Here is a 23,709-nt window from a genome sequence, read left to right on the forward strand (position 1 = left end):
TTTCCGATATTAATATATATGAATCTCCTTGTAATTCATCTCTTTGAATGTTCATGGATTTGATTATTGTGAAGAGAGCTACCTGGTATCATATACATTTTCCTTATAACCTGACTTCTATTATCAATTAGCTGAGTGATGTTGAGCTATTAGATTTAAGTGTGATCGATATTGTAAATCCATCATTTTGTATTAGCGCGATTTTAAGTTGTACTGATAGTACAATTGAAATTTCTTTACTTTAAGATCTCTCATCAATAGTTAATTTGAATTTAACTGTAACATAGATACAATTATCGAAATATGAAGATTAATAATTCAAAATGTGCAAATGAATAAGAAATTACATTGTATTATGAGATAAAGAATTCGCTACATAATTAAAAGCATTATATAACGTTTAAAGTAATTTATGGCATTATTTTTTAGGAATATCTAATGGTTGTTGATTTTGCTGCACTTCTATGATACATGTTAAGTTATTGTACTATATACAAGAAATAATGACTTAATGAGTAAACTAAAATGTATAATTTTATAATGAACCGTCAAATAGTATCTCTGGGAGATTTCACTTTCACGTCTTCATATACAATTTTAACATATCGTGCTTATAAATCAAAATCTACAGCGGGAATTTCCTTTTATTGGACGCTATTTTCATTTCTTTCAGGATTTTTTACTTTAATTGAAAAACCACTTATGCTTTTCGTAAGATTAGGAGGTCTATCAAGAATGATTTGCGTAGGTAGCGTGATATATATGCAAATTAAGTTTCCTCTTGCATCAAATAGATTTCGAGAATTAAAATTTATGTATTATTGCGCAATTTTAGGATTTATTTTACTAATTTCAACAATGTTCAGATTTCTTAGATTCATTGACCTGTCATTCTGGTGTGACGTTTTTGCAATTGCTTCTCAATCTAAAATCTTTCAGACATCTCGCAATATTACTAATTTTGATTGGTACTTTATATTACTTTACATGATATCTATCGGTTTTAGGCTTTTTTATGCATTCGCATATTCATTGATCTCTTTTGAGATTAATATGTGGGTCGATTTCTTTGCATGCTCATTTATATTTCTATACGCATTTGATTTCTTATATTTTTACATAGTATGTCTCATGAAGCCCAAAGAAGATATTCCTGAACAGCCAAATTAATGTCCATTATCGATTTGCATTAAATATCAAAATTGATGGCTTTATATGTTAATTTAATCATCATAAATTTTGATGAAATCAAAATCACTATGGAAATACCTGATTTCGGAGAATTTATATCGAAAATCTATATTAGTTATGTTGTTTGTAAAAGATTTTACTATCTAATCAGTGAGATTTTTAAAAATGAAATAATTTTTTAGGAATTTGTCGGCAATAGACAACTGATAACTATTGTCATGTCTAATTGTGTCAATAATCTTTGATTTCATCGTAGATTTTACTTAATAAAGAACAATCTTTTAAATTGTGATATGCATAACATTATAGGTGCCGAGGAGCTCTAATGACTGGTAAAAATTAAATTTTAGACAGAAGAACTCGGACACTTCATATCCTCTTCTGAGAATATTCAACACTTTAAAATCCTTGTTATCTAACCAAATTCTGATTGGCTATTCATGTAAAAAGTTTAAACAAATCAATTGGTAATGTCTATATTAATCGGAATTTCAAGTTGGTATATTTTATAATTCCATTCCGGTTAAAAGACTTGAGCAAAGGATTATCCGTTGGTACATAGATCTTAGTAACTCATCTATGATCCATGCTTACTTCAGAGTTGCTGTACTAGGGCCGGTCACTTTTTTTTGGCAGGTGTAAAAAAATGAAGATAAATGTTCATAATGTTCTAACGGGTAAAAGTGTAGTTATTGATTGTGAACCATCAGAAACAGTTGGTTCGTTAATCAATAGAGCTAAAGAATCATTTGGATATTTATCAAATCAAGTTGTTTATTTTCATGGCCAAGTTCAGCTCAACCTAGACTTCCCAATTTCTGCTTACAATATACCAGACGGTGGTATAGTTACTATTAATCGTAATAAAAACATGAATTATGCCGCAGCCGCACCTACACCAAATATCACTCCAATAACTCCTCCAAATCAAACATATTTAACGAATAATGTTGTTAATGTTACATCTTGGGTCGACCCTAATCAAAGTCATAACTATCAAATTCCTTGGTTAAACGAAAAATTGTTAAATCCGCCATCACCAAGTACATCTTACTTTCGCTTTACAACAACAACATTTCCTAAGATGCAATCGATGATAGAAGATCTTAAACTACCACTCGGCATAGCAATTCGTCCTGCAGATGTTTCAAACCAACCAATTTTTGATTATCAAAATATTCCTCTTCCAAGATGCAAAAATTGCAACTGTATGTTATGTCCACAAGTAACATTTACTCCTGACAATCAGAAATGGATATGTCTTGCATGCAAAACTCCAAATATTATTGATAATTCAATTATCAACATTTTTGAAGCTCCAGAACTTAAATCACAAGTGTATGATGTACTAGTACCTCCATTTACTATTTCAAAGAGAGATGGAGGGCCTGCTTTCGCTTTTGTTTTAGATATGTCGAGTTTAACAGCAAATGCAGGTTTTACAGAACAATTCATATGCAGCTTAAAGGCCTCATTAGATTCAATGCCTCAGAATGCCATTATTTACCTCATTACCGTTGGAAAAAATTTAACTTTCTTTGATTTAAGGAATCGCGAGGAAATAATAATGCCAGACCTTACAGAAACGAACATAAATGTTCCTTCCCAGCCAACTCTTTCCGAAATTCGAGAAGATTTGGATCAAATTTTAGATATGTTGCTTTACAGGCTTCATTTCGATACTCCTTCCACAGGGCATTGTTTAGGAAATGGTCTACAGCTCGCAACCAACGCTCTACGTAAAACTGGAGGAATTATCATCGCAGTTTTTGTAGGAGTTCCAGTAATAGGCCCATACTTTCTCAAAGACCGTCATTCTGCTGGTCCAAATGAAGAAGTTACTCTTCTCAAGCTCCCAACAGACCAAACTGGCATATTCTGGCGAAATTTAGCTCAAATTATCCGTACAAATGGCATTTCTCTTCATGCTTTCAACGCAGGGCCACAGTTTGCAGACTTAGCAACAGATGCCGTAACGACTGGCCTCATGAGCGGAACCGTTCATCATTATCATACATTTGATGACAGCAGTAGAGAGAAATTACATACGGATCTGTTCACTGTTTTGACGAAGGATTACTTGTGGAATGCAGAAACCGAAGTTAAATTGACCAGAGGAGCGTTTATCAGCCGACAATTAGGAAATTGTACAACAAAAAGCGGCGATAACACTGGAACATATTTCGGAGCATTAATGCCTGACGATAGTGTTGTTCTAGAACTTGATTACGAAGAAAGACTCCAGATAAATGAACTTTTCATTCAAGTCCAACTTTCATTCACCGACCTTCAAAAAGTGACACATATTCGAGTCTTTTCATTTTCGGTTCCAGTAACAACAGATTTAAATATTGTCAGACAGAATATAGACGAAATCAGTTTAATGTCTATAATCATCAGAAGGGCCGCGATGATGATTCTCGGGAAAGGGCGTCAGGACTGCGTCAACTACATTCAGAGTAATATGAAAGAGCTCATTAAGTCGAAAGCAGCCATTGTTTCCATTCCTTATTTGCTACATTCCTTATTATTCTCAGATTTAACACGAGAAAGGCATCCGGATGGAATAGATGGAAGACTGGCCATTATCATAAGGATCAGATCCATTGATATCATATCAGCAACGTTGTATTTGTATCCAAGATTATTTGCTCTACAAGAAGATGGTTCCTACAATGTTTTACCACTTAAAGGAAGTTCATTTGCGTATGGAACTGTTTTTGTCCTTCATATGATTGATAGAATTGTTGTTTGGGTTTCATTAGCTGCAAAACCCGAATTTCTGATGGATCTGTTCGATGTCGATGAACTTACCAAGATAAGTAATGAGATCCCTGTTAAAGAAAACCCACCAAACAAGGCTCTGCTGGAAATAATTGAAAATTCAAGAGTTTTGAGCAGATGCTACCTTCCTGTTTCGGTTATTCCGCAGGGTTCAAGCGATGAAGCAATTATTGGTCAATCTTTGTTCGATGATGATTCTGGAAATCGCCAAAGTTTTGAAGAATTTTCAAAATCTTATTAATTTTTTGTTATTTTATGTTATTAATTATAAATTTGTTTTTTGTTTTGTATCATATCACAATTTTCTGGATTGACTCTTTTTATATTTAATTTGAATTTCGATACTGAATCTTTTGACGACTTTGGGTGATTGGATAGTAAACTGCATTGAAATATATTAGGATTATCATCGTTCAAAATTGTTTTATAATAAACTTGAAAACTAACATCAATCAGAACTAACATTTTTATGTATGGTTACCGTTTTGGAATATTTTAATAAATTAAAACGAAATCTCTCTATTAATCAACTTAATGTTTATTCGTAAGTTAAAAATTTAATGTGTTTCATATTGTATCTCTGAATTATCACTAAATTCACCTGAGGCCCCTCGATATTAATTGATATATGAACCATGTGAAATAAGAAGTGTAAGCATTTCTTTATGATTTTGAGATTTTGCAATATGGAAAGCGGTTTTTCCAACTTTATCTTTTTCATTGATATTTGCACCATGTGAAATTAGGAGTGTGGCTGTTTCTTTACTATTATAACGTGCTGCATGATGAAGAGCGGTTTGCATAAATATATCTTTTTCATTGATATTTGCACCATGTGAAATGAAATATTCGCAAAGCCATGTGTAGCATCATTGGTTTTATCTAAATAAACTAAAAGGGATTCAACTTTATTATGTCTTGTGCAATACAATAAATCAATCCATATTTTGTATTCATTCACCCAGAATGTATCAAAATCAATGTTGTGTGAAATAATTGCATATTCCATGCAATATTCACTTGGTTTCTGATATTTCAAGTATTCACTTAAAATGAAAATTTAAGACATGTTTCAGTTATTTCTGAATTGAATTTTGTTCTTAATAACTATAAATAATCAACTACTCCGTGATGACAACATAATTCAAGTAATGATATATACTGCTTTGAAGTTTTTGATTTTTATCAAAACCATCTGTTTCGGTGAAGAAGGTGAATTTTTCTAAGTCATTATACAAAATTGCACGGTAAATTGTATTTTCGCTATCAATATGGAGATCTCCAAAAAAACATTCTGTTGAATGTGATAGACTTTTTTAAATTAATTCCATATTCTTCGTAAAATAGGAATGTTGGAGGGGATATCTTAAAAACCATGTTTAAGATACCATATATAGGTACGGGAAAAAGGTGTATCTCCCCAAAATATATTTTAAATGTCTTGAAAATTAAAATATTTAGAAAAGTTGACAAAATGAATTTTGATATAAGTATATGATTGAGTTAATTTGCACAAATAGCTTTTAAGTAATCCCATACATCACCTTTTGCAACCATTAGTGCAGTTTTTCCATAATTATTCATTGCTTTTTTATTAGCTCCAACTGAGATTAGATATTGAACAACATCAAGATGACCATTAATTGATGCATGAATGAGTGGAGTAGATCCAGATTCAGTCTTTGTTTCATTATTAGCTCCAACCGAGATAAGATATTGAACAACGTCAAGTTTACCATTTTGTGATGCCAAAGCGAGTGGAGTGCATCCAAGATCATTCTTTGCTTCTTTATTAGCTCCAGCTGAGATAAGATATTGAACAACGGCAAGTTGACCATCATATGATGCACATATGAGTGGAGTAGATCCAGAATTATCCTTTGCTTCTTTATCAGCACCAACTGAGATAAGATATTGAACAACATCAAGTTGACCATATTCTGATGCATGAATGAGTGGAGTATTTCTAAAAATGTGCTTTGTTTCTATATCACAACCACATTCCATTAGTGATTGTACAAGTCTGAAATTTCCGTTTTCAATTGCGAAATATAGAACATTCCTATTATAACCATATTTATCCTTGTTAGGAGTTATCTTTTGCCAAAGTCCTGCTTCGATTGATTTTGAAATCATTTCATGGTTTCCGTAAGAAGAAAGTTCATCAAGGAATTTGTAAACGGTTTGAAAATCATTAGATTTCTTAAGTTCTGTGATTTTTGTTAAAATATCTCGTGAATGATCGTTATTTTCATTTGTTACATTAATTATCTTATCTTTGTTCGAATTTTTATTTTCATTTTGATATGATTTGGATTTATCTTGAAATATTTCTGCATCGTACGTAGAAGGGTTTATTACTTTCTCATTATGTTTTAAAAAATCAATAATACCATCAAATATACTGAATTTCATGTATTTTTTGATAGATTTCAGAATTGAAACAATTTCTTCGAAGTTTTTGATAGTAACATTTGCATTTAGTGTACAAGTATATAGTTTTCTTGCGTTAATAGTTGATGAAGATTGTTTGAGAAGACAAACGTATTGATCAGCTGTCAATCGTGAATGTTTCATGATTGTTTTGATATCTTCGATATCAAATGTATCGAAGAAGTTTTCATTATTAATATAATCGCTTATATGAGCAGCAATGTATTCGAAATTTAGATCCATGTCCTGTTTCGATCAAAAAAAAATCTGAACAAAATTTTCTTCCAAAATTAATACTTTATTTATATTGTGCCAAGCTATTATATTGAGAACAAAGAATTTTTGTGATGTTTACACTATCGTCTATTGGGTACTCTTAATCAGAAACCATAAAAAAATCTTAAAAAAATATAAACAATAGATCTTTAATATTATTTTCCTTGCATCTTTGCCATAAGATACTTTTTAATCTCATCAGATTTTGCTTTCCTTATTGGGAATCCATCACCTCCTTTTGCTTTCACGTCAGCGCCATTTTCCACAAGTAATTTTACTAATTCAAAGTTACCTGACTGTGCAGCCAAATGCAAAGGAGTCAGCATCTGAGAGTCTTTAACATTAACTTTGGCTCCATTTGAAATCAATAGTTTACAAATGTCACTTTTTCCATTTTGAGTTGCAATTAAAAGTGGAGTTATTCTATATTCATCTTCTGCATTTACGTCCACACCCATTTTCAGCAAGTATTGGCATAACTGTATATCATTGATAAAACAAGCGAAATGAAGCAAATTTCTATTTTTCGCAGTAAATTTTTTATTTGAAGAATCTTTTCCTTCTCCATTTACTTTAACTTTTACATTTGCGCCTTTATTTATAAGTAGTTTTGCTACTTCTGGTTTAGAACTTTCTACTGCAAGCTGCAATGGTGTTTGATTCCAGTCATTTTCTGCATCAATGCTGGCACCTTTTTCCAATAAATATTCCGCGACATTTGTTGCTCCTGAAATCGCTGTTAAATGGAGAGGAGTGAACTTTCCATTGTTCTCTTCGTTTGGATTTGCACCGCTGTCAAGTAATGCCTTGATGATTTCGAGATTTCCGTTGGATGCTGCAATGTGAATTGGAAATTCACTGTTTGTTGGGACATTTACGTTCGCACCCTTGGAAATAAGGAACTCTACCATGTGTATATCATTAGTGTTGCATGCAATACTGATAAGAGGATATGCGTTCTTGTTAATTCGGTTATTCGGATCAAATTTGCCACGAATTGTGTAAATAAAGACTGGATAGTTGTGAGTTTCACATGCCATGTGTGTTAGTGGTGGTGTACAGTTGTATTTCTGTAATTCTTCGAATAAATCAAATCGAAATGAATCCATTGCGAAATTTAAGCAGTTTTCTGCACGAGATTTGTTGTTTGAGAGACACATATTAATAATTGTCTTGTTGCCACCTAAAACAGCGAACTTTATGTACTTATCAAAATCTGATACTTGAGATGCGATGCATTTGAAGATTTTTTCGGATCCGTAGAATGCGGCAGCTTCACCAAATGCAACAAGATCTTGTTCTATTGGTACTTCGAATGGTGACCATTTAAATGGTTTTTCAAAGTCTTCTGGTGACTGAATTCGAGCAGAAAATTGATCAACGAGATCGTGTTTCAGGATGTAACCGAATTGGCCCTTCTTAACTCCGTGCTTTGCAACTTCAATCCATTCTTTATAATCATCAGCGATGAGATCATCGTAAAACTTCATAAAATCGGCAAATGATGGATTAGAAAGCCAATCGCGATCGAGTTTGACAAATGGCTGTAAGAAAAACCTCGCATTTGAATCACTAACAGCTCTGTGCTTGATGTCTGTAAGAGATAGCATGCCTTTGATGAAAAGGAATACTAGTAGTTGCGGAGCGGCAGAGCCTGCAATGATTTTTGTTAAATTATTTGGATTACTTGTAAATGTTCCAATTTTGAAAAGCAAATCTGCATACAATTCTTGTGCTTGAGGTCTGTAGCGTGATATTGCTGATACATCTCTGACCAGAAGTAAATAGTCGAGTGTAGAATTGAGATTTTGTCCAATATATTTGCTTGTTTCATCTATACTCTGAGGAGATAAGCTTCCTAATTTCATTTGAATATCATAAAAGAGCTTTAGTTCACTTGGAACCTCTAATTCACTGAAAGAATGAAAATCTTTCTCCATTTTTTTAAAAAATGTAAAATAGATTTTACAATAAAATCCTAGTGACAAAAAATATATCTTATCCTGGTGTTGTTTTTTATATTTTTGGCCTCTTCCATTCAAATTCCAAAATCTGTAAAAGTGACAAAATGCTATCTCTATTATTTAGTTTTTCTCTTAGTGGCCAATTTGTTCCATTTGTTCCTGAGGAGACAATGATGCTTTTCAACTTAAATCTCACAGAAATTGCAAAATTGGTTCAAGAAGCTCCACGCGTTGTTGTTTATCTTCACGATAATGGTGTAACAGAATGTTTTCAATACAGAACAAAACTAGCTGATGCAATTAGATTGTTCCCTGATCTCGTTTTTATTCAATTAGACGTGAAAGACGCAGAAGGTATAATTGAACAATTAAACATCACAGCACCACATTTACTATTCTACAACAAAGGAGACTTATGGTCTCATTGCATTTTCCCAGCTTCTGAGACCGCATTGCTTTATCTTCTTAATTTGTTCGAAGAAGGCGAAAGACTTCCTGTTTCCTCCACAACAGAGTTCCTTAAAGCTCTCGGAACATCACACTACACACTCCTTTATCCAAAGGACGAAAAGAACAAGTCTACACATGCACATAGATTTGCAACGACAGTTATTGGCTTTATCGACTTACTGCCATTTACAAAAGAACTTGCTGATGAAATGGGATTGAACTACTCTCAAATGTACTTATTCAGACTCGAAGATGTCGCATTAATTCCAGTCGAAGATAATATTACAGAAATCATCGAGGCAACAATACCAGATTACAGCAGAATCTCTCCAGAAATGCTTACATCTGATCTTAGCCTCGTAGTTGGCGCCGTTGTTAACAGAGTTACTCCATCTGTTGTTGATTACCTCGAAAGAGTTTCGGAAGCAAAGATTGAAGGTGTTAAAGTTGGTTTCTTCGATCGAGCTCTTCATGAAGTCGTAAATATCTCAAATGGTCAGACAATTTCCGAATTTCCAACTGTTGTGACCTTCCAGAGCATTGTTCGTGAGTACTACGAGGTCCCAGAAGAGATAAATACCGAATTACGTAACGGAAATACGAAGAACGCTGCAGAACTCACTATTAATTTTCTGAATAATTTACCTGAAGCTAAGAAGCCAACAGAAGCTGTTCCAACCGAACAAACCGGACTAATAAAGAAACTCGTTGGCTCTACACATGACAAATTCGTTGCTACAGAAGGAAAAGATGTTATGGTTTTATACATCTCTCCAGATTCGATTCAGACGAGGGATTACATGAGGATATTTAGAGAAGCAGCGGAAATAATAGTTGAAAAAGGTCATGGAGACAAATTTGAATTTGGTATCATCAATACTACATTAAATGCGGCCGAAAACTATCCAACAATGATTGCCTTGCCTCACATACAAGTTTACCCTGTAAACAAGGCTAATAACAACTCTTTTTACGCACAGCCAACAAAAGAAGACATTCTGAGGTTCGTAAAGAGGAATTGTGGTAGTGAATATGATGATATTGAAGTTCCTGAAGCAACAAGAAACGAAAACTCTCTAGAAATCGTCCAAATTTACGCATTCTTGAGATCTCTTGATGAAGATGCTCGCAGAAAGGCAGATGATAGACTGAGAGAGTTACTCCCATCAATTAACATGACTCTGGAACAAATGAATGCTGCTGTTTTTGGAAATCAAACACAAACTGAATAAATAATTCATTATTTTCCAATCAAATCCATAAAATCTTTCTTTTGTTGATATGTAATTATAACGATATTAATCAAATTCATAAATTCATAATTAAAATTTCTTGAAATTAATTTAATTCTTTTAACATAGTGACTCGCATTCTTAGTGGCACTGAGATGTACTGATTACATCTTTGTATTGGAATCAAAAGCATATAATAAATTCAAATTATCTATACTACGATTATTTTTGATTCAAATGCTGTTCGGCATTAGAAGCAAAAATAATCATAATCTAGATAATTCCAATTTTATATACTTTTTGGGCGCTAAAGCGCCCGTAAAAAAAGTATAAAAATTGTTAATTTTAGTTATTCATTTATATATATTTATCATTAATATATCATTTAGTTATTAAATGTAAACCGACCATAGCTCAGTTGGAAGAGCATGGGACTGTAGAATTGTGGTTATCCCGGGGTCACTGGTTCGAATCCGGTTGGTCGGATTACTTTTTCTTTTTTATTGTTCTGAAGTTTAAAATGTTTTTTAGAATTGGGCACTATTAGATTAACTTACCTGTCAATAGTTGGATTGATTTTCAGAAAAAGAACTAAAATATGGGTTACAAGTGATATTCCTTATTACATTCGAAAAACCAATTTTCGGAGATAATTTTAAATGCCTTCAAAGCTGAAACTATGCATGAACTATCATTTTCAGACTCTTGGCAAAAAAAAGTCTGCGGAATTTATCGTTCAAGGCTTCCAAAAAAATTTAAGATGGAGCTTCCCCACCTGAAGATCTGCCTTGAGGATATAGAAGCAGAAGCCGGGGGCCGATACAAAGTCTTAAATATTATTGGAAGAGGCTCCTATGGAGTTGTTCTTTTGGCAATTGATAACCAAACTGGCAAGCACGTTGCCTTAAAGCAACTTCAGAGAATATTCACAACAGTTACAGACGCAAAGAGAGTGCTTCGTGAAATCAGAATCCTCTCTTCATTAAATAATGAAAATATCACAAACATTACAGACGTCGTAACATATCCCGATTATAGCAAATTTTCGACTCTTATAGTTGTTTCTGATATCATGGATACAGATTTATACAAATTACTGATTTCCAATGTCGATTTATCACTAGATTACCGCAAATATTTCGCATATCAAATTATTCGTGGCCTCAAGTATATACATTCTGCCAATATTCTTCACCGCGATCTGAAACCATCAAATATTTTAGTCAATTCTAATAGTGAATTGAAAATCACAGACTTTGGCTTAGCACGTGTTCTTGACCAAGAAGAAGGTGGCGAGCCACTATCTGAATATGTTACGACAAGATGGTATAGAGCTCCAGAGATTCTTTTGAATTACGGAACTTACGGTCCAGCTATAGACATATGGAGTACAGGCTGCATCCTTGCCGAAATAATTTTGAGAAGACCATTATTCCCTGGAAACGGAACCCTCCATCAACTACAGTTAATTCAAGATTTCCTTGGTTCACCAACCGAACAAGATCTCGAGCTTCTTACGAATCCAAAGGCTAGGCAGTTCATGGAATCCCTTCCTCCGAAGGATCCTGTTGATTGGCACCAAATTTTCACAAATTCACCAGAAGAAGAGATAGATTTGATTTCAAAGATGCTTACATGGGATCCTCGAAAGAGAATTACAGTATTAGATGCTCTCGAACACCCATTCCTTGATGAATATCATGATCCAGTCGATGAACCATCCGCTTTTCCAATGGATGGATTCGAATTTGATAGGGAGGACATTACCATGGAAGAAATCAGAGAAACGCTTTGGCGTGAAATTTTGCGTTTCCATCCTGAATTTGCAAAATAATCTTCTTGTAATTTATTATTTTTATTTTCCTCGAACAATTTCTGTTACTAATTAAAAATTATTTTTCCTGATTTTAAATTCAAATTTAGCCATCATTTTTTTCCCCATAATTTGAGAGACTATCAGAAATATAAATATTGAAAATAGTCGTTTAATGGATATAAAAAATCCTAAATCAAATCATAACCTTTCGCTGATTCAAACAAGTTTTAATTGAAACAATTTTGTGAGAAAACTGATTTAAATAACAAATAAGTTAATAATCTTATCCATATGATTTCTAGCATAATCAAATATTCCCATCGATTTATGTAAAGTTCTCAAACTGGCAAAAGATGCAATTGACTTTTCATGATTAATTTACTTTTAAATCGATGTCTAATTATAATCCTCTAATTGCGTTTTATGAAAATTTTTTCCACTAAATTCAATTAATCGAAAGCATTTTACCAAGTTGAAGTCTCCTTTTATTATAACGGGAATAACTAACCATGAACACTTTGAATACCTGAGTAGGTACAACAATGAGCCTCGGAAAGTAGGTGTTACAAATATCACAAATGTGATGAAGAATTTTAAATCAGAAGAAAAGTTTTTACAAACATGTAATGACATTAACCATAAATATGGAGAAGACTGGTACACCATGAGAACAAAAGATAATAATGCAAGATTCAAGCAATTTTTTAATTTTTTCAAATTTGTTTGTCAACATCAAGATCCTAGCAATAAAATGAAAGTAACTCGTGCACATAGTACACAATATGTTTTCTTTGTGTTTTTAACAAAATATAGAAATGAGCTCAATTCAATCCTAGATACTTTAAATATAATCACGCCAAAAGAAATTGAGAAAGTCTTAGCCCCTGAGGTTGCATATGATCAAGCATATGAAGACTACAAAGTCGAAGGTTTGTTCAATGCTGCCCAAAAATTAGCGAACAATCTTCATAGTATAGTTTTTACAGCTACCCTTTCGAATGATAAGACAATAATGATTGCTTTTAATAATGATTGTATTATAAATGACAAAAAATTTCTAAAGCATATTGATGAGCAACCCATTCTATCTAATAATATTCCTTGTAATGGAAGCGAATTTGATTATTTTACTTATTTCGAATAGTTCTTATTTTCTTTTATATTTTAACTGTGCAAAAGAGATTTTTTTATTTTATTTTTTATTATAAATGTGTTTCAGGGGATGAAATTAATTTGTTGGATCAATGTTTCGTATAACAAACAATTCAAGATGGAATACTTCATTCCACAAAATTATATGTCAATACATTGTAAGGAAATATATTACTTCTAACAGGATATGCTTCCTTATTCTAAGATAGGATATACTCCGCCTTTTAAGAACCAATATTTTCAACACTTTCATGAAAATTTAAGGGATCCTTGCTCCCATCATTTTCTCAGAAAATTGAGAGGAAAATTCTAATTGTTATTGTCCAAAACCAGAATGCATCCCCAGACCTCGAAAATTATTTGTTTTGGGTCAGAAACCGTCTCCTAAAACTCATCCTTACCTGATGATTTAGCGCCAAAAAGTATATAAAATAGGAATTCCTTGATTATGAATATTTTTGCTTCTAATACCGAATATAATTTAAATCAAAAATAATGGTAGAATAGATGATTTATATTTTATTGATGTTTATAAATGAGAATTAATTCTTTCGTAAATGCTTCTATCATGATTACATTGGTTGTTGTTTGAATAAGATCCATTGAGAAAAAGGTTTTTAAAGAAATTTAAGAATTGGAGAATATAATCATTTGTTTGAATTGAGCCATCTGGGTTCAATTGAATCAACTTTAGTGAGCCATCAACTCTTTCGAAATAAAATGTGGTTGGTTTATCTAAGTCATCACAATGGACTCCAACTAAAGGATCACTGTTGATTTTTCAACATAAACATTGAAATAATAACCACTTGTGAGATGATTTTCAATGAAACCTTTTTCTAATCTGCTAGAGAATTCGGAATATTTCGCTATGTTGTTGAATGTGTGGCTTAACGTTCTATCATAGAAACAATAATCAAAATTTAGATAAGGAGAAACATTTGGCAGAGCCGTTTCGTTATCGAATAATTCAGTAATTTGACTATACGAAGTTATTGTTTCATTTACTGTTGCATGCAAGAGAAAATAAATAGAGTCAACGTGTTTACTATATTTATTGGGTCTCCACACATCAGTAAAAGCAATTATTATAACATTTGAATATTTGGAAGGGTTGCTATTTATTGCATATAGAATTCGAAGAAAATTAAGTGAATCTTTTTCAATATTTTCTTTTTCGAAAAAGTTTGAATTTGAAAGGATATAACTTATTACTTCCTTGTGTATATTACGATTTATTACATATGTTCGATTTTTGATTGAACTTGATTCGAAGTTTGGAGCTTGCGAGAAAATGACACTCTTCATAAAAAATAAATAAAAATGACAAATTTTGAAATAGTTTAGTCGGTTTTTGCATTTTTAAAATGTTAGTCACCTTTCTCCTTCCAAAGTGAAAAAAAATTGTTTAAAATATAAAAAGAATTTTTATTCGCATAGGCGACAAACAAGGATTTATAAATAAATAATGGGGCTTTGAGTATTGATCTGAATTGAATCAGATAATTAGCCGTAAAAAATCTTCTAATAACGATTTCTCATGCATGAAAGATGGCTATGAGTGGCGTTAATGAGGGCGTTTGATAATTGGAGTTGGACATAAAATTTGGAGATCTTAATTTTTGAGAATTTTGGTGCGATCTTACTGGTACAAGCAAGAGTATGGAAGGAGATTGAACTGAAAAAAACTAGAGCATGCAAAAGAATCATGCTACAGCTTAGTTGAATGTCATTTATGCAAATAAAAATATCTTTTTCAAATTTCAAACAAATTTTTGCCACTTTTTGAAAGAAGATAAGGTAACAAACATTTTAAAATGCAAAACCTAGACTTAAACTATGCCGAAATGTGAGCTCACCGTTACGGTTTTTTCTTTTTTGGGGGGCTCGCAAGCTAAAAAATCTTTTGATAAAGTACTAAAAATAATTTAATTTCTTAATCACGAATTTGTGAAAAAACATCAATCAAACGAAGCGCTATTTGGATAGTTATTTTGTGGGTAAAAAAAGGTAGTGGGGCTTCCAGGCGCGTTGCGCCCTCTAGCCCATAAGAAATTTTTCCCAAGACCCAAGAGGAGGACCGAACCCCAGCCGACCAGCCGGTGACTTTTTTGTAGAGCACTCAAAATAGTATAACTTTGTCCGGACAAGCAAGGATCTATCGTCGCTACAGGAAAAGTTACAGGCGTTCCAAGGAAGTACTTTGAGAAGCCTTTTATCCCTTATAGAATGAGATAGGATGGTTATTTTACAAAACTGACAACACTTTGACAGAGTAGTTTTTTGTGCTGAACAAAAAGTGTCATATAAACATCTGTCAAAAACCGCTTTTTAACTTCACTTAAAATGCCACGTAAGCTACGTAAGAATATATGTAAGAGGAAGGGAGCATTGAAACATCCAATAGTAAAACTGACACCACAACAACAGTTGCAACAACAAATGATGAATGACCCCACTATGTTGCAACAAATGTCAAGCAACCCTATGCTTTTAAGCCGAGTTATTGGTGCACAGAGTGGAGGTTTAAGAGCGGCACTTTTAGCGAAAATGGCAGGCTATGGTGGAGCTGCAGACGGAACAGCTTATAACCCTCAAAGTCAAATGAATTTGAGTTCACTCAAAAATCAAATAACAGATGTCAAAAGTCAAACATAGACATACAGAAACAAATAAGTGAAAACGAAAAGAAACTAGAATATGACAGACACACAAAGAAACTCAATGAGTTAAACGTAGAGAAAAAGAAGAAAGAAGAAAACTGAAAGAACTAAGTACAGAGGAATATGCGAAAAAAAGTGTCAGAAAAAGCAGCAGAAGTAGCAAAAATGGAACAAGATGTTATTAAATTGAAAAAACCATACTACTCAATATAAAGTACTGAAAGATGAAGAAATAAAACAAAAAGCCCTGAAGACATATATGGATAGCGATGAGTATAAAAAAGAAGTTGAAGCAAATGTAAAGGCAGAAAAACTTTACAGTTGCAAACCAAACCGTACAGTATGAAAACTTAGCACAAGAAAGTAAAATAACGACGCAGCCATGCAAAAGGCAATGAAAAGCGCAGAATATATAAAAGCTAATAATGACTGGTTAGATGCCCAAGCCAACGCTAAAGCAGCCCAACTTATAGGGTCAATAAGGACAAAAATACAAGCGGATGAAGACAGTTCAAATGAAGCTTTAATGAATGCTGACTTTAAGAATGCCTTCGAAGCTCTTCATAGTAAGGTGAAACTAGTGAACGACTCTCATCTGGAAAGAAACTGAAGTCTGAAGGTTTCGACAACGAGTTAAGAGAAGTAGCACAAAATATGACGAAAATAACAGATGCAGCAACGAGACAGGGCAGTTCAAAGTGCCTATGACGCCGTTAGAGTAACTGTTGTGGAAAGTCAAGAAAAAGAGTTAACAGACCAAAACAGACCTAGTAAATGCTTTCTTAAGAACGAAAAGTCAGGTAGGACATTATGCTGCAGATGAACATATGTGCCAGCTGGTGGAACTTATTATACCACCAAACCCTCCAAGAGAAGCACCTGCACCAGGACTACCTAAAACATTTACATCGTCACATGGACACAGACACAGGCATGCACCAAAACCAACACAACAACCAACAGTTCAAAATCCAGCACCACAATAACAACCAAAGCCAACAGTTCAAAACCCAGCACAGCAACCAACAGTTCAAAACCCTGCACAACAACCAACAGTTCAAAATCCAGCACCACAACAACAACCAAAACCAACAGTTCAAAACCCTGCACCACAACCACCTCCACAACCAGCACAGCAACCACAAACAGAGCAAGGACATAAAAGAAGTAGAGAAAAAGGAAACCAAGAATTCTTAAAAATGCTTAAGGAAGATTATGGTTACCCAGATACTCTTGACTTTAGTGACAGATATAAAGAAGCTATTAGAAAGTTCAAGGAAGGAAATACTGACCCGAACCTATTTAGCTTTATGGTTCAGCATAAAATCGGATATAATCTCAAACCTGGAAAATACAAGCTCGCAAAGGGATATGATTTAATAGCATATAGGGTGTCCAAAGGTGCGTTTAGCACAGCGCTCTATATGAGACTATTAAAGGAGATATATGCTGATTATAAATATATAATAAAAAATATGAATATATGTATATGATGAGTATGTTGTATTTTGGCGCCATGCCGGGATATAAAATGAATTTTGAGACAAGAGGCGGTTTCGCGGGAAATTTTGGCGGGATTTTTTTCATTTTTTAATGAATCATAAAGAAAACATCCTCGCTCTTTGCAAAAAAAATGCAAAGACTGTAAAAAAATCTACGAGACATTGGTAAAATGCTTCGGTATGGATGCTCCTAGCTATTCCACTGTAACGTATCATGTTAGGATGTATCACTTCATGAACAAAAAGGCGCCCATCATAAAAATTGACAAAAAATCGCCGGATCAAAGAAAAATCAAAGCAATTCTTCAAGCGCTAGATGAAGACCCAAGAGCATCACTCAGAAGGATAGAGGAGATGACAAAGATACCACGTACAACAGTCAGTTATTATCTGCACAATTATTTGAACTACAAACTAGCGTATACACGTTGGGTTCCGCACAACCTTAATTCAGTTCAAAAAAAATCTAGAGTCCAATCTTCGAAAGAGCTCCTCTCTATATTGGGTGCGTATCAATCCAAGAAGTTTCGCTTTTTAGTAACAGGGGACGAGTCTTGGTTTCAATATGCAACAGAAGCCAAAATCATGTGGATCCCGAAGGATGAAAATCCGCAAACATTCCCGAAGAAAAAAATTGACACACCAATGATGATGTTGTCGGTTTTTTGGGGCGTGAATGGCATCATCGCAATTGATATTCTTCAAAAACCTAATACGATGAATGCTCAGTATCTAATTGACAATGTTCTTACTCAAATTATCAATTCTGATGAGTTTGAGAAATCCAAACAACAAAAACAAAAGCTTGCAATTCATTTTGATAATTCAAGAGTTCACAAAAGTCATAAGGTAATGAATTACTTGTGGAAAACAATGTCAAAGTTGTTCCAAACCCAATTTATTCACCTGATATTGCACCCTCTGACTTTTATTTATTCGGCACGCTAAAAAAGAGAGCTGAAGGACGCGAATTCGCGAGTCCAGATGATCTTGAAAATTTTGTAAGAGAGCAATTTGAGCAATTTTCTCATGATGATTTAAAGCGTGTCTTTCAAGCCTGGATCGATCGCTGCGAACGCGTGATTGAATCCAATGGTGATTATATTTAAATAAACTTTATATATATGTAACTTGTTTATTTCTATTTGCAGTATTCAGGTTTGTGCTAAACACACCTTTGGACACCCTATATCATCCAAATGACATGAATGAATTTACTCCGAGATATTTGATGTCAGAGCTAAATGATAATTCAACTCTCTTCATGAAACGCGTAAAAAATAGAGACGGAACGAAAGAAGAAAGGTTTATGAGTCCGGATGACTTAGATAGGGAACTTGTTAAAAACGGTCTCGGAATATATGAAATGCCACCAGATGAGGTACAAGAAACTCAACAGGAAGAAGTTCAGATACAACCAGACATGGAAGAAATAGTTCAGCAACAACAGCTAGAAGAGCCTGAAGGAAACGAACAAGTCCCTCCTTTGGAAACTAACTTCACAGAACTAGATGAAGATTTGGAAAAGCCGAAAAATCTTGACCCTCAACAAGAGTATGAGGAGAATATGGAATCTTTCCAAGAGTCTAAGAAAAATTCGGCTGACATAGTAGAAGAATATCGAAAAATGTTCACCGACATACAAAAGACTCCAACATCAGATGAAAATATTCAGCATAGAATGGAAGTACTGAAAGAAAATGTACGCAAATACAATAATCCTTTTTACTTACGACCATATAACGTTCAATCTTGGCTGAACTCGGTGAAAATAAAAGGTTAAATTTCAACAAAACATATAGAAATGAAACATTGTTTAAAGTTCATTCAGAACCTAACCAATATGGAAACAAACCTACTTTTGTTTCTGCAGATATGGAACTACAATGAAATGGGGTCATAAAGCTAATCGGATAGGTGGTTCATAAACTTACAACCTCAATTCCAAGAAGTTGTAGACGCAATGGAAGTGAATGGTGAACCAGATATAGCTGGTATTTTCAGCGCGGCTTTAATGCCATTGAAAGATATGAAAGATGCAGATATTTTGGACCAGTATGAAATGAACATGGCTGATGGAAATATAACACCTGACGTTCTAGAACATTTATCTCAAAGAACTACACAGAACCATAGAGATGGTATATTTGGTGAAGAGTTTAGAAAGAAGTTAGGGAGAGAGAAGGAAGAGAACCTATTGTACATGACCTTGCAAACGAAAGTTTGCAAAATGTCATAAAAACTTACTTTGCAGACAATGAACTGAGAAGGATGAATATTTTAAGAAAACTCAAATGGACAGTACCAAATGAAATGTTAGTATTGAAAAACATGTTCCTTGACAAAATAAAACCAACTACAGAAATAAATGATGCAAGCCTGAAACGTTGGGTAAAAGCTTTCCCATTCACAAAAGATATTATTGGTAACATGGAAAGAAAACCAGAATGGCTACAAAAAACATATATTTGGAAACGAGCTTATTCCATATGGACAAGCTCTGTTTGAAGAGCTTGAACCGGAAACTCAGGAAAGAGTCATGCAAACAATACGCGAAGACTCAAATACAAACTATGACAAAATCTTTTCTAGGATATAGGTTACCTGAGATGGGCGACCAGAGCCCAAAGGCAAAAGGACATGGGAAATTTACAACATACTAGGTGAACATGAGGCAAAGATGCAACAACTTGAAGCAGGGGCAAGTTACCAAAAGCGACACCAAAGAAGAAGAGAAGAGTAGAACAAAGTGAAAGTAGTGAAGAAGTAACTTCATCTAGTGAAAGTAGTGGCAATGAAGGAAAAAGAAGAGTTAAAAACTCAGTCAGGAAGAAAGTAAAGCTTGGTCCGAGTGGGTTCTATTATGACATATAAATCCAACTATTCTATATTTTTACCCATATGAAATGTACGCCGCTCAGAATATAACGCCAACAGTTTTGGATGCCATGAACGGAAATGTTTCCGAATGGTATAACGAATGCGACAATGCCATTAGAAGGTCAGAAATAGTTCTGGAACTTACGAATATACAACTGCTGTTTCTTATGGAAACGTAGGTGAGTTTGGAGAAGGTTCTTCAACAACAGTAGATATTGCTTGCGACAGGTTTCATATTATTTCTATTGACAACTCATTCTTATACGTGGAACAAGACATTGAAATAAAACCTTCTGCCAAGTTGTCTGACAAGAAAGGTTGCAATGGAATTTTCTATGTCGGATACCAATATGCTCCAGAAGTTTTCATGGGATATAAGATATATTCTAACTCTGACTTAGTTCAAACAGTAACATGGGCAAACTATGAATGGTTCGCTTTGAGAAACTCAGTACAACCACAAGCTAGAGAACAAACAGACCAGTATGCAACTATTGAGAAAATAAGAAGACTTGACCCTAACGTTCCAGGAGTTTATGTTAACCTCTCTGGTTCAGATGGAACTGCTGCCACTAAAGTAAAACTGAAACTTAGAGTTCCTTTGTCATCTTTCCTCATCTTTAGGTTTTTAAGATACTTACCAAACTGGGCAGGAAAAATTTCTATCGAACTTACTCCAAGCAAAAATAACTTAGTCATTGCACCAACACAAGACCCATTCAGCATTACTGTAGCTGGAACTGGTGGAGCCAAGTTCTGTGACTTTTGCAAAGACAAAGTTGACTTAGACTTTGGTTTCTCAAACCTCAACACTGAAGTAAACTATTATTTCAATGCTGCTGGAACTGCTTGGGACCCAGTTAAGTTTACATGCGAACAGTTTGAATGCAAGAGAATAGAAAGCAGACTTGCAGTCTATATGTTGGACCCAGATATTTCAAATGCTTTAGCTGCCAAATATATTGCAGTTCCACTTATGTTCCCTATACACCAAATATCTGTCAAAGACTTTGCAGGTGAAGTTGGAAACCAAAATCCAGGAGCCGAAGTGCAAGAACAGATATTGCTTTAACAACTGCAATGAAACATGCAGATACTATGTTTGTACTGTTCAGACGAACTATAAATGACTATTCTTGTTTCTACAACCCCGGTATTAAATATCATATAAACATAGATGGCAAATATTATCCAAGAGAAGAATATTTACAGTGAGGATATGAGGTCATACAACTTGACATTAGATGCTATGAATTTTAACAACAACTTCACAACAACTATTAACCCTGAAATGCAAAGTTCTATTATGCCATATGTGAAAGTATGGGCTCATACAGGAGGTCAAAAAACTCAATATACAAATGGAGACCGTTCAAACTTTTGGCTTGGCATTCCATTTGCTGACTCAGAAGACTTTATGGGTGGTATTTCAACTGTTGGTACAGTTCAAATACAATATACTGGTGACAGAGACGGTCCAGATGAATTGAGAGCAAAGAAGTTTACAAAACCAATAGCACTTTTCACGGAAGATGCTCTTTTGAAGATTCGTTCGATGAAAACTGCTGGGGCTCCTCAGATTGGCATAACGACAGCTTCCATCGAGCAGATTTTGGCAGCAGGTCAGTAAGTTGTTCTTGAACTGACTTCTCTCTGTCAAATATTGACAGTACGCCAGTTTTGACATAATATTGTATATAAACTTTCCTTTAGTAATATCTGTAAGTTTTGAAGTTATATTTTTGTCTGCTTCAAGAACTTTCACCATTTCAGTTATACCAACTTTCTTTGCTTTATGAAAATTTTTGGTTCAGCAAATATTGCTATTCTATAACATTTTCCATTGTTTGTGTAAAGAACTATTCTGTCAATGTATTTGTATTGTTTGTGAGTATAAACTTTGTTCTGCTTCAATTCAATAAGATATCCGAATACGTCCATCTTTTTATTCTAAGTAAAATGTCATTTCCGAAAAATAGAAGCGTAAGTGTTTCAAAAGGTTTAATGGCGGTGGCAGATGTGAAGTTAAATTCACCAACTCAAACAAACAGTCAAAGTGTTGTTGTCAATGTCAAAGACAGAGATGTTGAAGTGGGAAACCATACGAAGACGAAGATGGTATAACAATTGTTCCTGTAAAAGAACAACCAACATATCCTGAAGTTAGCAGAGACTTAAGTTCTGTTGCAGATATTCGAAACGACTACCAACAACTGAAAGACAAACTTCAAACTCAGGAGAAGATTTGTCAAGCTTTAAGTATAATGTTAAACTTGGTCGAACACAACCCTGTAAAAGTGAACTCATATGTCATTGCACCTCATGAAGTTTTGAAAGAACTATTGAAACTTTTGACAGAGGCAGACGATATAAACATCAAAAAAATAGAACCCGACATTAGTTGCTGTGGTGTTTCATATAATGCCATTGACAAGATATACGTTATGAAAGGAGGTGAAACGTTGAACTTAAAATATAGTTTCCCAGACGTTATAAAAATATTTGACGACCACAACATTTCATTAAAATTTATTTGCTAAGTAAATGGCAGAAGACATAATGGTTTATACTATTACGACTAAAAAACCCTGAGTCATATAATTCTATAACAACAAACTTACAAAGTCCTCAAGGACGATATTGTAAACTAACCTTAAACACAATGACGACTAAAGCCTGTTTTGCTCTTTTGACACCAGAAGACTTTATTGTTGTGAATGGTAAAAAAATACTCCTTTGAAGATACTTACTCAGATATACCACCAACAGGTTTTGTTGACTTATTTAATACTTAAGTACGGGTGTAACATGTGCTGCAACTAGAGCAGGTTTCATTATGTTTGGATGTCCGACTGAGTTTACTATAAACGATATGAGCTATAATACAAAACTTATTTCTGGTTTTTACTACCAACAGTTTCCTATAACAGGAAAAGGTGTCATACAAGGAATGTCTATTCCATTGACATTAAGCACACCAATCTTATATATTGTTTCAAACTTAGGTTCAAAGTGTTATTCGAATGTCGACAGAAACTATTATGACCAAAAGATACTTATGCGTATAAACAATACTTTCTCTGCTGGTTTGCCTATTGTTCATTCGAATGCAGAATTTTCAACCTTAGTGAACTCAAACACTTTGGCAAGTATAACGTTGACATTAGTTGACGCAAACTTTGTTCCTGTAAAACTTTTATGTCCTATGTATTTGTCAATGACGGCAGAAAGTTTCGAATTGGAAGATGCAACTGGTGAAAGTATTGTATTACAAGAACAACTTCAACAACAAATAGCTCAAGAACAACAAATGCAACAAATGGAACAACAAAGTCAAGAATAAAAAAATATTATTTTTTTTATTTT

General features: G+C 33.8%; 7 protein-coding genes, 1 non-coding gene and 3 pseudogenes across 11 annotated transcripts, besides 4 other annotated features; 8 read left to right on the top strand and 3 right to left on the bottom strand.

Annotated features, from left to right (window-relative positions):
* Positions 1 to 446: 446 nt before the first annotated feature.
* On the top strand, positions 447 to 4,422 carry TVAGG3_0177860 (ER to Golgi vesicle-mediated transport; the record flags this gene model as incomplete). The annotated part of the gene is made up of 1 exon (XM_001306869.1): positions 1,838 to 4,216. The coding sequence occupies one exon, from the start codon at positions 1,838 to 1,840 to the stop codon at positions 4,214 to 4,216; it is 2,379 nt and encodes a 792-aa protein (XP_001306870.1).
* A 170-nt stretch (positions 4,423 to 4,592) lies between these two features.
* TVAGG3_0177870 (Ankyrin repeat family) lies at positions 4,593 to 4,778 on the bottom strand (the record flags this gene model as incomplete). The annotated part of the gene is made up of 1 exon (XM_001306868.1): positions 4,593 to 4,778. One exon carries the CDS (start codon positions 4,776 to 4,778, stop codon positions 4,593 to 4,595), a length of 186 nt encoding a protein of 61 aa, XP_001306869.1.
* Positions 4,779 to 5,218: 440 nt separating this feature from the next.
* On the bottom strand, positions 5,219 to 6,662 carry TVAGG3_0177880 (protein ubiquitination; the record flags this gene model as incomplete). The annotated part of the gene is made up of 1 exon (XM_001306867.1): positions 5,479 to 6,651. One exon carries the CDS (start codon positions 6,649 to 6,651, stop codon positions 5,479 to 5,481), a length of 1,173 nt encoding a protein of 390 aa, XP_001306868.1.
* A 59-nt stretch (positions 6,663 to 6,721) lies between these two features.
* Positions 6,722 to 8,630, bottom strand: TVAGG3_0177890 (spectrin binding; the record flags this gene model as incomplete). Its single annotated transcript, XM_001306866.2, has 1 exon — positions 6,840 to 8,624. The coding sequence occupies one exon, from the start codon at positions 8,622 to 8,624 to the stop codon at positions 6,840 to 6,842; it is 1,785 nt and encodes a 594-aa protein (XP_001306867.1).
* Positions 8,631 to 8,752: 122 nt separating this feature from the next.
* TVAGG3_0177900 (thioredoxin-like family) lies at positions 8,753 to 10,374 on the top strand (the record flags this gene model as incomplete). Its single annotated transcript, XM_001306865.1, has 1 exon — positions 8,753 to 10,330. The coding sequence occupies one exon, from the start codon at positions 8,753 to 8,755 to the stop codon at positions 10,328 to 10,330; it is 1,578 nt and encodes a 525-aa protein (XP_001306866.1).
* A 359-nt stretch (positions 10,375 to 10,733) lies between these two features.
* On the top strand, positions 10,734 to 10,816 carry TVAGG3_0177910. Its single transcript has one exon. It is a non-coding gene; the product is annotated as a tRNA-Tyr (tRNA).
* A 259-nt stretch (positions 10,817 to 11,075) lies between these two features.
* TVAGG3_0177920 (STKc MAPK domain-containing protein) lies at positions 11,076 to 12,235 on the top strand (the record flags this gene model as incomplete). Its single annotated transcript, XM_001306864.2, has 1 exon — positions 11,091 to 12,164. One exon carries the CDS (start codon positions 11,091 to 11,093, stop codon positions 12,162 to 12,164), a length of 1,074 nt encoding a protein of 357 aa, XP_001306865.2.
* A 5,113-nt stretch (positions 12,236 to 17,348) lies between these two features.
* Positions 17,349 to 17,376: a terminal%2Cinverted (terminal inverted repeat of Mariner transposon ID:TVAGG3_0177930).
* Positions 17,349 to 18,652: a mobile genetic element.
* On the top strand, positions 17,445 to 18,572 carry TVAGG3_0177940 (annotated as a pseudogene). The gene has a single exon. A coding segment is annotated over exon 1 (1,128 nt).
* Positions 18,625 to 18,652: a terminal%2Cinverted (terminal inverted repeat of Mariner transposon ID:TVAGG3_0177930).
* Positions 18,653 to 19,293: 641 nt separating this feature from the next.
* Positions 19,294 to 23,709: part of a mobile genetic element that runs on past the window's edge.
* TVAGG3_0177960 lies at positions 20,370 to 21,169 on the top strand (annotated as a pseudogene). Its single transcript has one exon. A coding segment is annotated over exon 1 (800 nt).
* Positions 21,320 to 21,973, top strand: TVAGG3_0177970 (annotated as a pseudogene). The gene has a single exon. A coding segment is annotated over exon 1 (654 nt).
* Positions 23,294 to 23,686, top strand: TVAGG3_0177980 (uncharacterized protein; the record flags this gene model as incomplete). Its single annotated transcript, XM_051225523.1, has 1 exon — positions 23,294 to 23,686. The coding sequence occupies one exon, from the start codon at positions 23,294 to 23,296 to the stop codon at positions 23,684 to 23,686; it is 393 nt and encodes a 130-aa protein (XP_051110509.1).

The sequence above is a fragment of the Trichomonas vaginalis genome, chromosome IV (assembly GCF_026262505.1).
Source record: "Trichomonas vaginalis G3 chromosome IV, whole genome shotgun sequence".
Lineage (NCBI taxonomy): Eukaryota > Parabasalia > Trichomonadida > Trichomonadidae > Trichomonas > Trichomonas vaginalis.